The following is a 19,707-nucleotide window of genomic DNA, read 5'->3' as shown; positions in this document are numbered from 1 at the left end:
ACAGACAGACAGACAGACAGATGCCCTAATTCATAATGTGGTTTGTCTGGTTTAGACTTCGTGCAATGTATGAACCCAGCCACTGAAATTTTGTATACATAGGTTCACAGTTATGTTTCTATTGTGTGATTATGGATTTTTGAAGAAGACATAGTTGAAACAAACCATGATTTAGTGCAAGGAGTGCTGCTGGTCATTTATAAAAAAAAATGTTCATATTCATTTCTAATGTACTAAATGCAGATATGGATACATATTATGCCAATATGTTTTATGTTCATATAAACCTTGGATATTAAATAGATGTGAATGATTTCTATAAGAAAGCACCTATACAAATGCATTAAAAATGTTGGTAACCAACTAAATAAAGAATATAATTATAAAAGACTTAAATATTCAAAACAACTACTTTTTATTTATTTGCATATTATATAGCATTGCCATATGAACAGTACTATATAATTTTAAATCCAGAAATAACCAAAGAAAAAGAAAGAGAAGGAGGAGTAACATATAAATTCTAATCAGTTTAAAAAAGAAAAGTCCAACCGAATTTCTGTTTTTCTAGGTAACAAATCTCATATCCATTCAAAATCCAAAGTGATGTGAAACTGCATTAGTTCTGATCTTATATCACCATACTGTATCCAATTCAATAATTATCAAACAATGCTATCACACTTGCTTTGAATTTGTCTCAGTTTCACTGTTTCTACAAATGCTGTTCTATGAACAGCACATATAACTGTGATGATTTAATCACAGTAATCCACAACTATCACAGGGCAGAAAAAAACAGAAAGGCATGCATCTTTCTTTAAGGGAACAAACTAATTTAAAAGACATATGCATAATATTCCACCATTCACCCTACATTTTTTCAGGCACTCAAGCAGAAATGCCCACAGCCAATGTACCAGAATCCTAAAACACTGCTAAGGTTGCTGCTAAGGTTGAGTACTGAGCTAAGAAGCTTCTATATACTGAATTTAAATGTTAGCATAGCAATAACTGATGAGTTATTGCTGAGTATACAAAATGATAAAAAAAAAAAAAGAATACAGGTAAAGTTATTTTATCTACAAATGTTAGCAATATCACCCGTGGCATATGTTCAGCATAAACAAGTTCCAATGGCTTCAATTTATGCAGAGCAGTCCTCTAAGAAATGGTTGTAAGTGTATCCATATTTTAGAAGGATCACTTAAAGAGGTATCTCCATATGTGCTTCAAAATTAATTCCAGGCAGTAGAAAGACATGCCTAGATAACACTAGGATAATTTATGATGGGATATGTAGAAACAGCAAGGCTGCTATCAATTTCTCCTCCAAAAGTTTTGAGCAGATAGGTCTACCTGGCCAAAGTCCACTTTCCGATACAATATCTGTGTTTACTGCCAACCCAATGCCTGAATATCTATTAAGTCTCCATACAGAATTTTAGAAAATACCTGCCCTTATAAATGACAGGTCTAGAGCAACAACAATAAGGAAGAAATAAACCACCCTTATGATATTTACTTGTGAAATTTCTGTGAATGTGGGTTTGTGGATAAAATTCCATTTCTTTAGGCCAACATATAGTTGTTGTGCATGTAAAGGAGATACATAAAGTATTTAATGGAATAGATAAAACATTTTCTATTGTGAACTGAAGCACTGTACTCAGAATCCACATGTAACATTTTTATAATTTAATATTTAGCAGATGGAAAGACCATTGTTCATAGAAAGAATATTCACAAATCAGATTCTGATTTAAGACTATAAAATATACAATTTAAACCTTGTACATAAACAATAACATAATAAATAAGCAGCAGCAGCAGCAGTAGCAGCAGCAGCAGCAGCAAATACTTGAGCTTAGGTTAAGCACACAATGTACCTGCTTGCTTTTCCCTAGCTTTGTGCAACTAGCAAAGAGCATTTGCTGATTAGTTTAGCTTAGTGTGTTTCCTAATACAGGTTTCTTACTAATCAGGAGAAAAGAAGGAAGGAATCAGTGGATTAAGTGAGCAAAATCCATGCTTTACTATAAACATGGATAAGCATAACATGTCACTTTTTAATAAATTTCCTGCTCTAGACTTATTTTTTTTTCCTCAGTATTTTGAAACACGGCTGATTTCAAATCAGAAGACAATGACTAGATCAGGAAAGGTGGCCGATTTTTTTAAAGTCTTTCTTTGAGAGACCACAACACGTGTATTTTTAAAAAAAGGTTCTCTCTTTTCACTCCACTGGCAAACATTTGTATACATAAAGTGAGTTTCTATATTTCATAACGTTTATATGATCAAAATGCAGAACCCACACTAGAATAAAGGATGAACAAATCAATTTGTATCTGATATATTTTGTTTTAAATTTGATATGTAACAAATTTCCTCATCATTCTGAGTTTTAAAAAATAAAAATGAAACTTATACATACATGCCCATCATGCTAAAGAGCACAAAAGGTGTGAAAAGCAGTAACCCCCAAAAAATAAAGGCATAAGATCAGAAAAAGAAAAGCAAACATAGCTATAACTAGATTATGCCAACGCCATTCACTATACCTCTCCATACCTTTTACCCTGTAAACCATCTTGCTTCAACCATATTCAATCTTGCCTTTTCTTTTTTAAATTCTTCACTTCTCTCTTTTTGAGAATCTTATCAACTTGGTCAAAGCACAACTTTTTCAGTGTTTCCCACCCTCCATGTACAGTACTATTTTATAATTCAGTGCTCATTCATTCATTCATTCATTCATTCATTCATTCATTCATTCATTCTATATGGCCAAACCAACTCATCACACTTCTTCGATATTAAATCCACATAGTTTAGCACCCATTCATTCCTGACCCTTTTATTATTTTACCTCATACTTTATATTCAACTGACTTTTACATTTCTCTAGGCTTACTCAACTCTCACTTCATATTACAAAGCAAACATTTATACCTTGCAATTGACCACACTTATTATCTTATTATAAGCCTATTTGTATCTTAATGTTTGATCATCCATTTCACCATCTTCAGCAAACATTCTATCATGGCATACAAATTTATCTACATGTTCTATTTTTTAATCATTTACCCTATATCCACTCCTGTCAAACGCAACTTTTCTGGTCTTTAAATGTATTAAACAATCAAAAGAATATCACATGACTTCTATTCCTACTTAGCATTGAACCATTTGCTAAGCATCCCATTTATTTTCATGCATAAAATACTGTACAGTAATCAACTTGTCCAAAACAGTATTCCTCAGTTAACAACAGTATTGGGACCAGAAACTCCATCGCTAAGTGGCGCAGTCATAAAGCATGAGGTCACATGACCACACTGACTTACAACGGCAGTTCCAGCAGTTCCAATTGTGGTTGTTACGTGAATCCCGTGTGGTCATTAGGCATGACATCACATGATCGCCATTTGTGAACTCCTGCCAGCTTCTCCATTGACTTTGCTTGCTGGGAGTCAGCAGTGAAGGTTGCAAATGTTGATCACGTGACCACAGGATGCTGCAACAGCCACAACTTTGAGGACCAGCCATAAGTGTCATCGTTCAGTGCTATCATAACACTGAACAGTCGCTGAATGAATGGTCATTAACTACCTGTATTCATTTTATCCTACACTTTCTCTAAATCAATAAATATACAATAAACATTACCACATTTATACATTCCTTAATGATATTTCAAAAAGGAGAAATCTGGGTTGCACACTCATGCCCAACACAATTGCACTTTCACATTGCACTTCCCTAAGTTTATTATTATTCCTTGCACACTTTTATTCAGAATTCTGCCAAATACCTTCCAAGGCACACTTAGCAAACTAATCAATTACATTCCAAATTATTTTATCACATTTATTTTTAATTTTATTCATTCTGGTGAGATTTTCTTGTCCAGCCCTCTTAATTCAATTCCAAAACAATTTTTGATTTATATAAAATTACTCTGAATTTTCTCTACCTTATAATATTAACTGTACTTTGTTCTTATCACTGGATAAGTTATACAGTATCTTTTTCTTGACCTCATTTTTTGCAGCAATTGTTCTCCTATATATATTTTTCTCATCCATAGCCTCCTTCATTTCACTATTCCATGAAGAACCCTTTTTGCTTTTTAATGTTCCCCACTAGAGCAAACCCACATACTTCTGTGGCTCTCTATAACATTCTTTTCATTATCTTCCAACCATTGCCCACATTCTTTTTCTCACAATTATTGTTTGGAAATTAATTTATTTTTGAATACTTTTCATACAGGATTTGAAATTTTGCTTCCTACAGTTTTTCTGCTTTCTTTCAATCTTGTTCTTATTTCCTTTTTCTCCAAAGATCCAAATAATGGTCTGTCTCACATTCAGAACTTCTCATCACCCTTGTATCCTTCACTAACTGTATCCAACTTTCATCAAAAACAGTCTAATCAATCATACTTTGGATTCATTCCTTTTCTATGGGTATGCATGAACAGATATTCAAAATAAACAAAATTCTCTAAGCAGATGCTAAAAAAATAATCACCACTGTCATTCATTTGAGGATCTCTGAATAGCCCAGTCACTTTTTAAATACATTTCTGTGTCATTCATGTCCTTCCTGTCCTTCCATTCATGTCATCTAATTGAAAAATGTTTGTCCTCTGGACTGCATTTGTTCAGAATGTTTTACAGGTTCCCCCCAAATTCATCATTGGTTCTTCCATTATCACCATTCCCTGGAGTGTAGCAATTCCAATTGATCCCAATTCACACTTCTGATAAATGTTTTAGCTCCTTCATTCATGATTAAGCCTATGTTTTCATTCCCAGGCATGTATTCATAAACTAGCCCAAAATAACAATAACCTTCATTCAGGTCTCCTATATCCTTTCCCTGTTTTTTTAGTTTCACAGACATATAACTTTTCTATGTTTCTTTCATTGTCATGATCTTTACTGTACTATTCTTTTCTTAAATTCCGAGTCACAATCTTCCATATGCATGATCATCACTAGGTAAGGCATAGATACCGGCTTCTGCAACCCATCATGACTTTGGTCACTTGAAGACTTTATATAATGCTTTTTAAATAGTGAATGAGTAGATGAGCTACTCTGGACTGCTAAAGACATTACTGATTTGTTTTAGAACATTTTGGCAATATACTGAAAAGAGAACAGAAGCCCTGTTGTGCTCTAAGCATGCTCATGCTATTGTATGCAAGCCAGGAAGTTTAATCTAGAGGCCATCTTGCACGGCACACTATTCCCCATATCCCATCAACTATGTTGTGTGTTCATACAAAGTCAGGAGATAACAAACATTTCCCTAATTTAGTATACAACATGTCCTAATAAGTACACTTTTGTACACAATTCTTGAATTGAGAAGTAAATAATAAAATCTGGGAATATGTACGGTCTAAAAAATCACCAACCTGAGGCCCCACAGGCAGCCCCAAGACTATGGCCTTCAGAACTCAGTCCAACATCACTTCCTGAAACATAGTGATTTGCCACTATTTTTGACAATGCATTTAATGGTTACAAGAAGTAAAGTAGCTAATATTATTTTTAGAAGTTGTCAAAATCAGTGTACCTACACAACCTACAATATGATAGGATGATATATTTCAATTTATTTATTTATTTATATTTCAAATTTAGATACTGCCCATCTCACAAAAAAGTGACTCTGGGTGACTCTTAATATAAATTTAAATCTGAACAAGCCAATTAATATTACAGTGATTGAAGCTTATGTTCCAATCAAAGAATCAGAGGAAGCAGAAAGTGGACATTTCTATGGCAACTGGCAACAACCTATTGACACTATATCCTCCCTTCCCCCAAAAAAGTTTTACAAAATAGAGGAGGCTGAAATACTAAAATTATAAGTAAAATAACATCTAGAATAATGGGTGTATAATCTAACTTTGGTTAGAATAATCTAACTTTGGTGTACCTAATGAAGCAGGTGATAGAGTAACAGAGTTTGCCAAGAAAATCCAATGTTTATAACAAATACTTTATACCACAAATTTGAAAGACAACTCAACCTGTGGACATTACAGGATGGACAATACTGAAATCAAATTGCTTATTTATACATTGTAAGCAAATATGGAAAAGCTCTATTCAGTCAGCAAAAACAAGGTCATTGCAGCTCAGATCACAAAGATCCGCTTGAAAATTACAACTAAAAAAGCAAATAAAATAATCAGACCAACAAGATATGACCACAGCAAAATTTCATATGATTATGCAGTGAAAGTATAGATTTATTGCATTAGATTTGATAGAATACCTGAAGCATATTGCACTGAAATTTGTGAAATCATTAAAAAAAAGCAAATAAAAATACCTTGAAATGCAAAAGACAGCAAAATTGTTATCTGCTGACATGTATAAAATAGCAAAACAAAGGCAGAAAACAAAAGGCAACAGAGTGGAGGAAAAAATGCCCAGCTAAATGCTGAGTATGCGAGAAGAGCAAGAAGGGACCAGGAGTTGTATCTAAAAAAAGAAACAGGATAATAATTAAATGGCAGAACAAAATAATTAATTATGAAAAATTAGAGAAATTAAGGAAAGCTTTCATGGAAAGATAAGCATATAAAAGATAATGCATATTTTGATCACTGAACTGGAGCCGTACATTTTGAGTTGTGAAGGCCTACAAATACTGAAAATAACAAACCTTCAGGAGTTTATGTAACACTGTAGAACTTTTTAAAATCTTACAAGAAGATATAGTTAAAGTGCTACCCGTGATTTTTAAACAGATAGCAGCCAAGGGGTTGGAAAGGATAAATTTATATTCCAATATCCAGAAAGGACAGTGCTAGTATGCTCAAACTACTGAACAAGTGAACAACCATATGCTTACAGATTCACAGGGATTATGACTATAGCCATGAAATAAAGAAACCTCTGCTAATTAGGGAGAAAGACTATGGCAGGTCTGAACAAAATACTGAAACTCAAAGATATCTGATAACAAAGTTATACAGGCCATGCATTTTTAATTGTGACCTAAGTCAGAAAGGCAGGTGCTAGAGAAACTTCTTGAAAATATATAAGACCACAAAAATAACAAATTATTCAATCAGAATGAAGTAAATTGCCCATTGGAAGTGCTAATAATGAAATTAAAACTTAAATCTTTTGGATACATAGTACAAAATTAAGAGTTACTAAAGACGACCCTGAAGCTTGGAAAAATGAAAGACAATCAAAGAAGACTAACAAAGTGGATAGATACTATCACTAATGACACAAGCACGAGCTTAGAAGAATGTAAATAAGGACTCACTGACACAGTCTTTGCAAAATGACCTCTGTCAGAGTTGGAAGTAAACTGAACTCCTGAAAACAGCTAGAGGAGTTGCACCAGCAGGGCTTCCACCCAGATATGCAGCATTCCCATCAGCTGTAGTCAATCAGTTCAAGTATTATCAGTGCATAAGAAACCTTCAGAGGAGTTTGTGACTTTAGGATTGCGTTTTAAAGAATCCTTTTGAACCAATGTTCACCGTAATTCTTGCTATAGACATTAGCAGAAGTCCACTGCAACCACTCTTATAAAGTTTTTTAAACTAGTGGATGTTATATGGGTAATAACATGGCATCACAATTCCTACCCCATTTTATAAATGTACCAGAAGCACCTTTAAAGACAAGATGCCCAATTATTATAAGTTTACTACAAAGAAGCAAAATTTTTAAAGTACAGATAATTCGGCTGAATATCAATATTTCACAAAGTAATGAAAAGTTTACATTTGGAAATTGGTAATATTCCTTTTTTGAAATCTAAAAATTTGGAATTGATCACGTGCACTTGTAACAAAACCTACGACGTTTGTGATCCAAGATCAGAAATACATTAAAGAGATGAAAAAGGAAAACATTTGTAAAGGAAAACAGTATGTAAAACAACAAACACAACACATAAAAGAAATCATAACAATTTAAAATACAGAGCAAAATTGAACTTAAATCTATGGATAAACCTTATACTTGTTATGCCATATTTTTCCTCCTAAGCATTGCCCCAGAAACAAATTTCACCATCTTGTCAGTAATGTCTGAGTTTGAATCTGACAAAAGGGCAGTGGCATAAAATGTGTCTGATTTATTTGGGCAGTTAATTTAAAAGATGTGTTAAAAGTCAAATTTTGGGAATGGTTGTAAAAGGAACAAACAATGCAATAAAATTTGTGTCACTGAAGTGACAGGAGAGTGTAGCCTTTCTGAATGTGGGGCACTTAAAAATCTACCTTGCATAATTTTAGAAGGTAGACCATTTAGTCAAGGTAGTGAAAATCCACAGCAGTGCCTTGTAGGGAACTGTGCAGAAGCTGAAGAAGACAATTACAAATCACTTCCATATTGTTGCCAAGAAAAAACCATGGACATGCATGGAGTTGCCAGAAATCAAACCCGACTTGTATACTCTTGACTGAAGATCAGTACACTCTTCCTCTCTGGGATGGCTGTCCTCTTTCACTGAGCACAGTTTCAGGAGGGATGAAAATAAAGTGATATGGGAGGAAGGGTACACCCTCCTAGCCAGCCAGATCAGCCAAATCAACCCTGGTGACCAATACGGTGACAGATATCGCAGCCAGATTGCCCTCACTTCCAAATCTGAGTCAAGGGAGCCATTACAAAAATTGCCCTTCCCCAGCCATTAGTGTGAAAGATATTTTGCTAGTTCCAAAATGAACTTGAACTCACTAATCTCACTTTGGCATGCAACAGAATGCATAACCATAGAAACTGTTGTTGTAGTATACATAACAGTTCAACTGAAACCAGGATCCATGGCACTGGACAGAGTAATTTGGAACAGATTTTCATTTACCCAAGCAGAGGAAAAAACATATGAAGTAACTGCCTTCCAACTCTGAGTTTCTGTGAATCTCATCCCTGATCTATTTATTCATAGCTTCAGTATGCTGTGAATGATAATGCTGCAGCAGTTGCACCAAAAAGAATATAAATCTTTCCACTTTTGCTGTATGCAAAATAGTGGGGAAGAGAAGATACAAGAAGAAATACTGGATTTGGTGACTAGCAGGTCTGCTTTCAAAGCAGAGTGAATCTTGTGATCAGGACCACAGACACAAGAGTTTTAGGCATGTCACCCCCTCTCTGGTTTGCAGCAGTTGTATGAAGATCTTTTGTGAAATGTATTAGTTTCATTTTATAAAAAAGATTAGTGACTTATACTTCCACTTAACCTCCAATAATCAGCTTCACTGCATAGAGAAAGAGGCATAATTAGTCTTTACAAATACTGCTTTCCTTCCCCTCAACATTCTACATAAATTTAGCAAGGTTAATTTTTTCTTTGCAAGTTTCATCATATTTCATAAGAAAGCTATAATATTACTGGCACTTTTGGAAAATCAGATTTTAAAAGAGCATTGCTTGAAAACTCTGCACCAATTTCTGTCAAATGGCACATACTTCATTCATCATAGCTCTCTGGCTTGCCTACAGATTCTGCTGAAAAGCTAAAAATTATGTTTGTTTCCTCTCAGCTAGATTTTGGGAAGAGTATAGCTCTGTTTTTCCAAATATTTCTCCAGGTCTGGACTAAATCGACCATTTCAGAAGCTCTGAATGTAGTATTAGACCAGATAGTCTCTGACTATCCTCTAGTAGAAATTAAATGGCAGACTTTGTATTTTTGCTGTCATGTAACCTTCATTTTGGGCTGAGCAGTAAGTCAATGAACTTGATTACCTAACATGAAGCAGCCATCCATTTGCACTGGAAATTTTAACCAGTATTTTTAGCTGTCAAGAGATCAATTAAGTTGGTGGCAGACTAGTTGCAGTATATGCTCTGTGCTTGTACCATGTTTGTATTCATTACTTTAGATGCTTATTTTAAATTTTCCATTTATTATGTGGCATTGTTTAATGAATCAGGAACCTCATTCAAGGTTATTCAAGAACCTCTGATGAATAAATGTGAATAAACAGCAATCATCTGACAAAGACTAGGCTGAGAAGTCCATGTAAACTCTTTGGGTGACTCGTAGCACATCCTAACTCAAAGTGGTAATTATGGGGCTAAACTTAAGCAAGATACCCACATAAGTCACCTTGAGCTCTTGAGAAAGGGTGGGATACCAATCTAATAAATAAATAATAAATACTTATTCTAAGTTGTAGTATAAATTGCATGGTACGGTAGGCAAATATTCTTGGGACAAGGTAAGAAAGTATGCCAGGTAACAAAGTATGTCAGTACATTGTATGTATGTACCTCCTGGTAGGTTGAATGAGGGCAACAGTAAGTTGGCTTTCAAGGTAACCTTCCATTCAGAGAACCTAATTCATATAAACTAGCCCAGGCATATTTCGGATTGAGCAACTTCATAGAAAATATTAATAGCTTTTATTCAAAACACTTACATATTGCCTCCAGTAACAGGCCCCAGATATTTTGATATCACTTTTAAGAGAACATGAGTGGGAATGTACTAATTCACTCAGGTTCTGTACATGTACTGGCATCTCGTTGGTCATTGTGGGAACAGAAACATGCTGGAATTCAAGGTCTTGAGTCTGATTCAGCATAGTTCTTTTAATGTTCTTACTATGTAACTTTGTAGACCAATAATGGACAATGTATGATGTTCCACTGCAACTCCCAGGAGCTCCAATCAGCATGGCTAATGATCAAAAATACTAGGAATTATAATTCAGTTAACAGTTGGTGAGGCACATAATGCCCACACATCTAGGTGCTGGGAAAAAATAAGAAGAAAATAAAGCTAAGTGATAACCAACCTAATGATAGCATTATAGAAAAATTATACCAACAAAGTATGGGGCAGAGTAGAAGTGGGGTAGAAGCCTTAAAAAAACATATTTGTACACCTATTATCTTTCGTGTAGTATTTTCCAATATAATGAGCACCCTTTTGATTAATCTTCCTCTTTAGCTAGTCAGGAGAAATCCAAGAATCATGGCCCTAGGAATAGTGGAAGGCTGATGTATTAAAAGGGAGCCATATACTAGCTTTTCCTTATACCTATTGAATGGACCACTGTAATCAACACATGCCTAAGAATGTGGAAGAAGAAAAGAGCTCAGCGGCCCTACTATACCCATAGTCACAGATAGATTGCCATATCCTGGTTTGTAGATTAAGTAAAGACTTACTAATTATCAAATATTTTCCCCAGAATATTTATCACGTCATTATTTTCATGCTCAGCTTTTTTTTAATGTAAAGTGGTTAACAAGAGGTAATAAAAATAAACAATAGACAAAAGATGAGCAAGATAGAGCAATTAAGAGAGAAAACAGAACATACACCTTCCAAAGAAGCAGAGGGAAAAAAACGATGATTTGAACAATCTGCTCCCCCTCAAATACACACATACACAGACATACTTTCAGTGAGCAACAGAAAAAACCTATCTAAGGGAATAGACACATCTCTAAAGGAAGATATTTCATAACACTGGCATATCAACTGAAAAGTTTCTATCCTTTTGACCTAGTCTGACCAACCACAATGAACAGAAATTGAACTAGGATCTCTGATAGGAACCTTAAAGGAGATGACAATCTTTAAGGTATGTAAATTTCTAGCAGCTTAGTGTTTTAAGGTAAGAACCAATATTCTAAAGGGAGCCAAAAAAAACAAAACAAAAACCTAATGTAAGTGATTATATAGTGTGCAATAAACATGTTTTATCAGCCATCCTCAGAGTATACTCAAGCAGCATTATTTTGGATCCCCTGAAATTTCAGATCAGGATATCTTTTCAGGGGCAGTCCCACCATATTGAATCTGGATATTGCTAATACATAACTGATCACAGCCAATAAAAAGAATACACTTAAACAGAGAACACAGCTGGCATACTAGACAGAGGTGGTCATAAAGCACTCCTAGTCCTTCCACTGCCAGTAAATCTGCAAACAGCTTTGAATCAAGGATCAAATGTCTTAAGAGAGAATGAAACTTGATCTAATAAAAGCTGTATATGTATCCGTAGAGTGACAAACGTATAGTATTTTCATCTTCCATTTCATTGAACTATTATATTTAGATTTTTTTTAAAAAAACTTTTAAATTTGCTGATGGAACTAGTTATCACAAAGGAAACATAGGATCTCATGAGGCTAATAAGAGGGTTGATGGCACTTACACAGAAGAGTCAGCAGGCAGAAGAAAACACTTAACTTTGCTACCCATCAATTTTTTCCTAATTCCCCAGCAGGTTTTAATTCTTTTTCTAGCTTTTCCAGAACCTGGGAGGAAAAAAAGCTTTTGGAAAAGCATTTTCATTCAAGATTTGTTGTTCTTAGGAAGATCTGAGTACTTCTCCTACCGCTGACTGTTTTCTCTCCCTTAATTACTTTTTTGCTCCTGAGTTGCATTATCTTAACAAATATAGTGTAGTAAAATGTCTGCTAAGATAGTCTCCTGCTCTGCTCTGACAGCAACTAAAAGTATAAAGTATCTTCTTTTTTTTTAATTTGAATTGTAGAACTATTGTACTCTGATATTACTGAAGTGGATATTTCAACATAAGCTTCCTCCACTATTTTAAAGAAATATAACTTAAATATACATTTCCTGAAGAATAAAATAAAATAGGGCAAGTTATCAGAACTTTAGGTTGTCATTTACACATATTTAAGTAGAAATAACTCCCATTAAAATTAGTGGAACAGGCAGTTGTAATAGGCATGAGGAGTAGAGGGACAGGAAGAACAATTGACTGCTTCTTACTCCTAGCACTTATCCATCCCATCTAAAAGGGTTCCTATTCCAAAATAAATTTGATTAAGGATCAGAAAGTTCACTGGAAAATATTATGTGGGGAAGAAAATGAAAGCACAAGTACTTTTCTTTTCCAGGCAGATAAGCAATGTCCTGATTCTTATTAAGAATCAGTGTCACATCTGATTTCAGAAAATAAGAAAAAAAACTACCTTCTTCTTAATTCACATTATAATGTGTCACTAAGAATCATAGACACACAGAGAAATTTAAACTTTGCTTTTAAACGTAAGACTCTGAAGCTCACAAATCATTTAGAGGCTTAAAAAGTATATATAATAAATCAATCTTTTGCCTTTATTTACTTGGTAGCAATTCATGGGCTCATGTGTTTAGTATGTTTTCTCTCCACAAAATCTATCTTCGTATGTTTTTTTCAGACAATTTCTAAAATGTATTTTAATACTAATTCCAGTTGTAATGTACAGTTTTAGTCAATTAACAAATACTATATATTTATATTTATATAAATTTTAAGTAACAGGAAAATTAATTTAATCCAGTTTTATTGTACACTTGTATTATGTGTTTCCTGAAGCATTTTAAATTGGCAAATTTCTAAATATTTGTTCTATTTATTCTTTGAAATTGTCTCTGTGTGTAAAAGGGAGAGAGAGAACATTTATGTATGTTATTTCTGCTTATATCATTTCCAGCATTCCCCAGTGATTGGGGAATATAGTATCCTTACTATTAAGAATTACTATATAAAATAGGAATTAAACAAAGTAAAATCCATTATGTTTTACATATTTAAATACCTTGTGGTTTTTTACATAAATACTCTAAGCATTATTTTTCTAGACCAGTTTAGACTCAGTATTAATACATTTTAAAGCTGTATCTTAAGGACGTGCAATAAAATTAATAGACTGCTTTTATACATATCCTATTTTCCCCTACACACACATACACATATTTGGAAAAAAGCTTCCTAACTGTTAGTAAAATCATTCTTCTAATGTAATTTTTGTTTTAAATAAGTGATTAAAACTGCAAACTTATCCGGAAGTAAAGATCTACTGAAATCACTGCAGCTTGGTTTGGAGTAGACATGTATACACTTATGCCCATGACAAAATTAAAGTGAAGTAAACTTAACATGAACCCAGTTAGCAATATGCTAGCAAAGCTGCACATACGCCTTAGAGGAGAGAGTGGGTTTTTGTTTTAGAAGGATGGGGTTGTGACTTAGACAATAACAAAGACAGGCACTAGAGCTCTGGCTGTAGTGACATTTGCAAGCCCAACAAACAGCAGGAACAACAGATGCAGGGAGACGACTGAAGTTCCTTTTCAGCACCTGAGACAGCACTCTAGAATCTGACTCTCCTGTACAGTAGTCCCTTCAGTACCCTTCAGCATGCCGTCTACTCTGCTGCCATCCAAGAACTAACTGCATATGGCACACCCAGCCAGCCATTACACTTGATTTTGGTGCATTATAACTTCCCAAATCAAGGCAAGGTCTCTCTCGGCAGAGGAAATGTAGCATCCAAAGCCATCATGGGGGGTGGTACGCTAGGTTGCAGTTTAGGGACCAGTGGATAAAAAACCCAGGTTAGCAACTGACCTGGTTTGTTTTAGACCCTTGCACAAACTTTCCAGCCACTGAAGGAAATACAAGGGAGGTGTTTTGTCAATAGCGCTTTATCCGCCTGCTGAAAGGGCCTCTTCTTCCATCTGTTTCAGTCCCCACCAAAAAAAAAAAAAAAAACCAGCATTCCACACTTCCAAAATTCAGAATCAGATAAAAATCCATCCATTTGAGGCAACACTGTCTCATTTTCAGGTGGAAATAACCCGAGGTCTACTCACCATGTTGACTTCAGAGACCATGTCAATACTGGCAATATCTATGTTCATCCCGACATTCACTGGGGGGCCTAATGAAGAAAAAGAGACGGCGTCATTTTGACATATGGTTGCCAGGCGCCCAGGGGCTGGGGGGCTTTCGTCTTCCTGGGCAGAACCCCCACCCCAACCCGTTTAACTCACACCCAGAACACCAAGGGAGGACTACGGGAGCCTCCCCAGGGCCTCTCACCTCCAAAATCCGGTCTGAGGCGAATGTCGTAGCCTTTCAACAATTTATCCACAGTTTCTTTCACGAAGGACATGTTCCCAGGATCGTTCACACTGTGGAAGAAGGAGTTTGAGGGGAAGCCGGGCAGGGAAGCAGGATTGGCGGACATGGGCGAGGGCATCAGAGAAGTCAGAAGAGATGGCAGAGGGATAGGAAAGTGAAGTAGCAGGATGGGCCAAAGATTTCGGCCGGGACAACAGAAGGCGAGGAAACAGAAGTCGAAAGGAGGAAGAGACAGCAAAGCAGGAGGAGTAAGGAAGGGAAAGAGGTTGTAGGAAAGGTCTGGTCAGTTCGGTTCCTCAGCGAGGCGCAGCCTTCCTTGCCGGGTCCCCTCCCCTCCTCCCCGCCAGCCGCTGCTCCTACCTCTGGGCGCAACAGACCACGGCCACCAGGACGGGAGCGGAGAAGAAGCCGAAGAGCCTGCCTCCCCCAAAGACCCACATCCCTCCGCTCCGGGCTCCCTTGCCGCCGCCGCCGCTGCAGCCGCCGCCGCCGCGTGCGGTTCCGGCTGCCCGAGAGCCGCTGAGGAAGAGGCGGAGGCGAGCGTCCCTTTCCCCTCCTCCGGCGCGTCCCCCTCCCGGTAGCGCTGCGAAGCTCAGGAGGAGAGGCTGAGGAGGGCTTCTCCTCCCCCTCTCCCCACGCGCGCGCCCGCCCGCTCCAGCAGGACCCCACCCGGCCGCCTGCCTCGCCGCGCCGAGGCTCGGATTTGCTGCTCAGGGCACTGGCGAGACGCGGCTGTGGGGCTCCGAGGGGTTCCTCCTCCTCCTCCTCCTCCTCCCCCGAGGAGAGTTCTGCCGGCCGTGGACGGCATCCATGGATTGCCACGGAAGCACCCACGAGCCGTGTCGCCCGGACGCTTTGTCCCGATTGCGTCCACCTCCGTCTCCCTCCCTCTCCGGCGGGAATCACCAGCAGCCTTCCCCACCCCCACTGCCCCTCGCCGCCGCCGCCGCCGCTTTGCTGCCTCCACTAAGGCGGCAGCTGGCGGCGAGACCGATCTGTGGGCGCACACGGGAGCGCGAAGCCAGGCGCTAAGCGAGCCACGGCCGCGGGGAGCACCAGCCACAGGTGAAACTGCCCCCGAGGCGTTGCGGGCGGAAGAGGGCCGGTCCCTCCGCGCACTCCCGAGGGGAAGCTGGCTGGGGAGGCGCAGACCCGGGGCCCGGGAGGAGCTGCGCCTGTCCTCTGACCTCGCGGCCTGGCTAGCCCTGGCTGCCTGCCCTGACTCTGAGCAGTCGAAGGGCAGCTTCGAAGTCCCGTCGAGGTTCTTAGTCGGGGACTAGGCTACCTGCGCTCTGCTCTTTCCAATAAACTGCTCATTATCCGTGATTTGCTTCCACGTCCCTAATAAACTCTGCCTTAGCAGCTGCTGAGATTCATTCATTGATAACATTTGTATGCTTATCTTACTTTTTGCAGCTCAACCACTTCAGAGAATATCCACAATAAATCAGCAGCCACTCTTCCCTGACTTCTAAGTCCTACTCTTTTTTCCTTCCTCCACCTTCCAGGAATGATGGTGGCCGGCACCCAGTCATCATTTTAGGACTGTTGGGGGGGGGGGGTGATACTCTCATGGACTACTAGTGGACTGCAGTGCCTTGAGTGCTGCCTAATGGAGCATTCTGCACTAGTCCAGGAGCTTTAGCTGCCCTGGCAGGTCTTTACAGGCAAAAGGTACCTTGATGGCTTTGCAGCTCCCCTTTATAGGAATGGCTTGGAATTTATTATTGTCAGTAAATGAACACATGTGAATAAGTGATTGGGAAATGATTGGGAAATACAAGCAATTATTTTATTTCCTTTTTGTGCTAAGTGGGGAAGAGATGAGATGAGATTTTTGTTTCTCTAAGAGCTGAAGTAGCTGAGAGCAGGCCAATGATGCTTTGCATTTTGTTCCCTGTGTTACATTGAATGTGATCACAAATTATCTTCCAACTTCTTTTTGGATTTTGTGAAAAGAAATAGCTGGCAGCACGGAAATGTCATATCCACCTAGCAGCAACGCCTAAATTCTAGGAACAGCAAAACCCTACACATATACACAAACACTTGTGTGCTTCCTGACGAAGCGCTAACTCTTTCTTCTGCCCTACCAATCTCTAAATGAATATTTCTTACAATGGTATCTGTACTCCTACAGCCTGCTGTATCTTTTCTAACAAAGACTCTTGCTCCTCTATCACCTTATCTTTAATTAACCTCCTAATTATTTAGGAAGCTATCTTTTCTTTGCTGGATCTCCTGAAATGTTTTAAAACCTAACCTTTCTTTTGGCACAACATCTAGTTTTCAGAGGTAAATTAAAATGAACTACCAGAGAAGTCCCGTTCATGAGTAGCCAGTGGAAGGGCCCTGTCCATGCACTGAATGTAAACATCTGCAGTAGGAAGTCTGTTGATGTAGGTCTCTCTCTCTGCAGGTTTCCTCCACAGTTCCCCATGCTCTGTGAGTAAATGGCAGAAGTGGAAAGCCACATGATCTTGGAGACGGAGTCATGCCTTATTGCCTATTTATTCATGTGAAGGTTTTTTTAAGGTTATACTGTAATTCATGAAGGAGATTTCAGAAATGTGTGAATCTTTTTGAAATTGATAAATGCATCCTGGGTAATGAGCAATCAGGATTGGGAAAGCAGATCAGGACAGGTGACTTTGTCTGCAACAAAATCTGGTTGAAAATCACATATCAGAGCAGAAATTATCATTGGCAGCATTAGATTTACCTAAATTCGATTATAAAATTCGATTATTAAATTACCTAGATTAGCCTAAATATGTGAATTATGAGTACAATCAGGGCTAAGAGAGAGAGAGAGAATTAATACTGTGCTGGATAATTCATGGAATATTCAACTCAAGGATAACCTAAGATATTTTGGCCTCTCAAATACAAAATACTCAAGAATTTCTTACTCAATGACAGCCCAGACAAAGGGCTTATTTATATGGCTTTAGGCTCAGTTCAGATTTGACTGTCCTGGTTTCATTGATGCAATCATCCACAGATTGTGCATCTAGAAAAGTATGTATTAGAAATGGGTCAGGACAGAAAAAGATAGACAAAAAAAGGCAAATAAGGAAGACATGAAAGAAGCATATAAAATGTGATGCAGAGAAATGGATAAAGAAACTTTTTTCCCCTTTGAGTAGAAATAGGATCATACAATGAAGCTAAATGGTAGGAGATTCAGGAAAGAATAGGATAGATTTGTGCTATCATAAGATGCAGTGAAAACCACCAACTCATACTGCTTAACTTTTTTTGGGGGGGAGGGGTTGTTTATGGAAGGCAAAGTTATCAATATATGTTAGTCATATTCCTTTTTTAAAGGAGCAAAATGCTGCACTAAATGTAACATACAGCCAAGGTCTCCTTTTGCTTTTATTATGTATATTCTTTTTGAAATTTATAATATATGTTTTCTTAAGTGAAGTATTTTTAAAAGAAAACACGAGATCTGTGTTTCTGAGTAATGCCCCATATAGGCAATTTGGAAGGAAATGTAAGGTGTGAACAAAGCAACACTTAGGTGAAATGTGTAAAATCTGTTATATTTATCTAATTAAGGTTATTTCCCCATTTAGCATTCTTACAAAATTTCTGTTTGCTGGAAATCTGTGTGAGGAAAAAATTAATTGATTATGGATATTGATATTTGCTTCTTTATGTTTTTATTTCCTCGTTAACACTTTACAAATTATACATGTATTAAAAGTTCTTTGGACAGAAGATGGTATGTTTCAGTTACGTTGAAAACAAGTGAAATATTAGAAGCCCGCCATGTCATGGGATCTTACTTTCAAGTACACATCACCATAACCTCATTTGTGCCCTGGTAACATTCTCAGTACCAGACCAGATCCTATGAACATTGACTTGAAGCTATGCCCAACTGAGTACAGTGGAATTATCTTTGTATAAAATTATGTAAGACAGTTCATATCTTTATCATGGTCCAAGTTAAGCTAGAGTAAAACTGGGTAATTGTTCCTAGAATTTCAGTCAAAGCTGCATCCTGTGCTAAGTCTTTGGCTTCTCTTCCTTTTATTCCCCAGGAAATAATCTAATGTTAAAAACCTTTATCTTTGCATAACTTTAAACCAAAATTAAAAATACTCTCAATTTATATTCAGAAAGTATTTGCAAATGGAGGTAAGGTACACTAGTGATGGCACTAGCCAACATAACTATCTGGCATAGGTGGTTTTTCTCTAATTCAAACTGTACCATAGCAAGTGTATGTGTAACTGTTTTTCTGAAGAGCTTTGAAATCAATGATGTTGCTGCCTCTGACCTTCATGTTTGCTTTTTTCTTTTCTTGTTCAGGTTTTATCTAAAATCCTTCTGTTTCAATGGAGGGGCTGAACAACTGGTTTCAATGGGTGAGATAGAACGTTTACCATTTTAATTTATAATTTTAAATGCACATTGAAAATGTTAACTGACCCTTCTAATGCCTAGTCAATGTGGCTTGCAATACTATAATATCATTTCATGTATTGCAATTAAATGTTAAAATAAAAATATATTAAAATGTACCAAACACATTATCTCATTAGTAAAAAGATTGGGATTTTTCTATAGTCCTTGATTTAAAACATGGGAAAAAACCATGACCTTTATATAAAATAACAGATACTCTTGCCTATGATTGTCACCTAGGTTGACTATTAGGAATAACCTCAGACCATGTACTTTATTCTTTAAAAAGTCTACTATCCCATTTGGAACAAGTTGAAACCTATTCTAGAGCCTGTTTCCTTTATGAACTTTTTATAGCCAGTTAACAGCTTCCA

At 37.3% G+C, this 19,707-nt stretch overlaps 1 protein-coding gene across 1 annotated transcript in view; it reads right to left on the bottom strand.

Annotated features, from left to right (window-relative positions):
• GABRB3 (gamma-aminobutyric acid type A receptor subunit beta3) overlaps positions 1-15,399 on the bottom strand; it is a 126,906-nt gene extending 111,507 nt beyond the window's left edge. Inside the window, exons 1-3 of the mRNA XM_088145010.1 lie at positions 15,272-15,399; positions 14,870-14,961; positions 14,641-14,708 (exon numbers count right to left, since the gene is read on the bottom strand). Of these exons, the coding sequence (XP_088001136.1) occupies positions 14,641-14,708; positions 14,870-14,961; positions 15,272-15,351 (240 nt within the window). The 5' untranslated portion in view covers positions 15,352-15,399. The remainder of the gene's footprint in view (positions 1-14,640; positions 14,709-14,869; positions 14,962-15,271) is intronic.
• Positions 15,400-19,707: the final 4,308 nt, after the last annotated feature.

This window comes from Python bivittatus, unplaced genomic scaffold, assembly GCF_059951505.1.
Source record: "Python bivittatus isolate LINGU-HERP-01145 unplaced genomic scaffold, Pbiv_v1 ctg000350_np1212, whole genome shotgun sequence".
Lineage (NCBI taxonomy): Eukaryota > Metazoa > Chordata > Lepidosauria > Squamata > Pythonidae > Python > Python bivittatus.
Note: the sequence above shows the minus strand (reverse complement) of the source record. Positions and strands in the feature narration are given on the sequence as shown.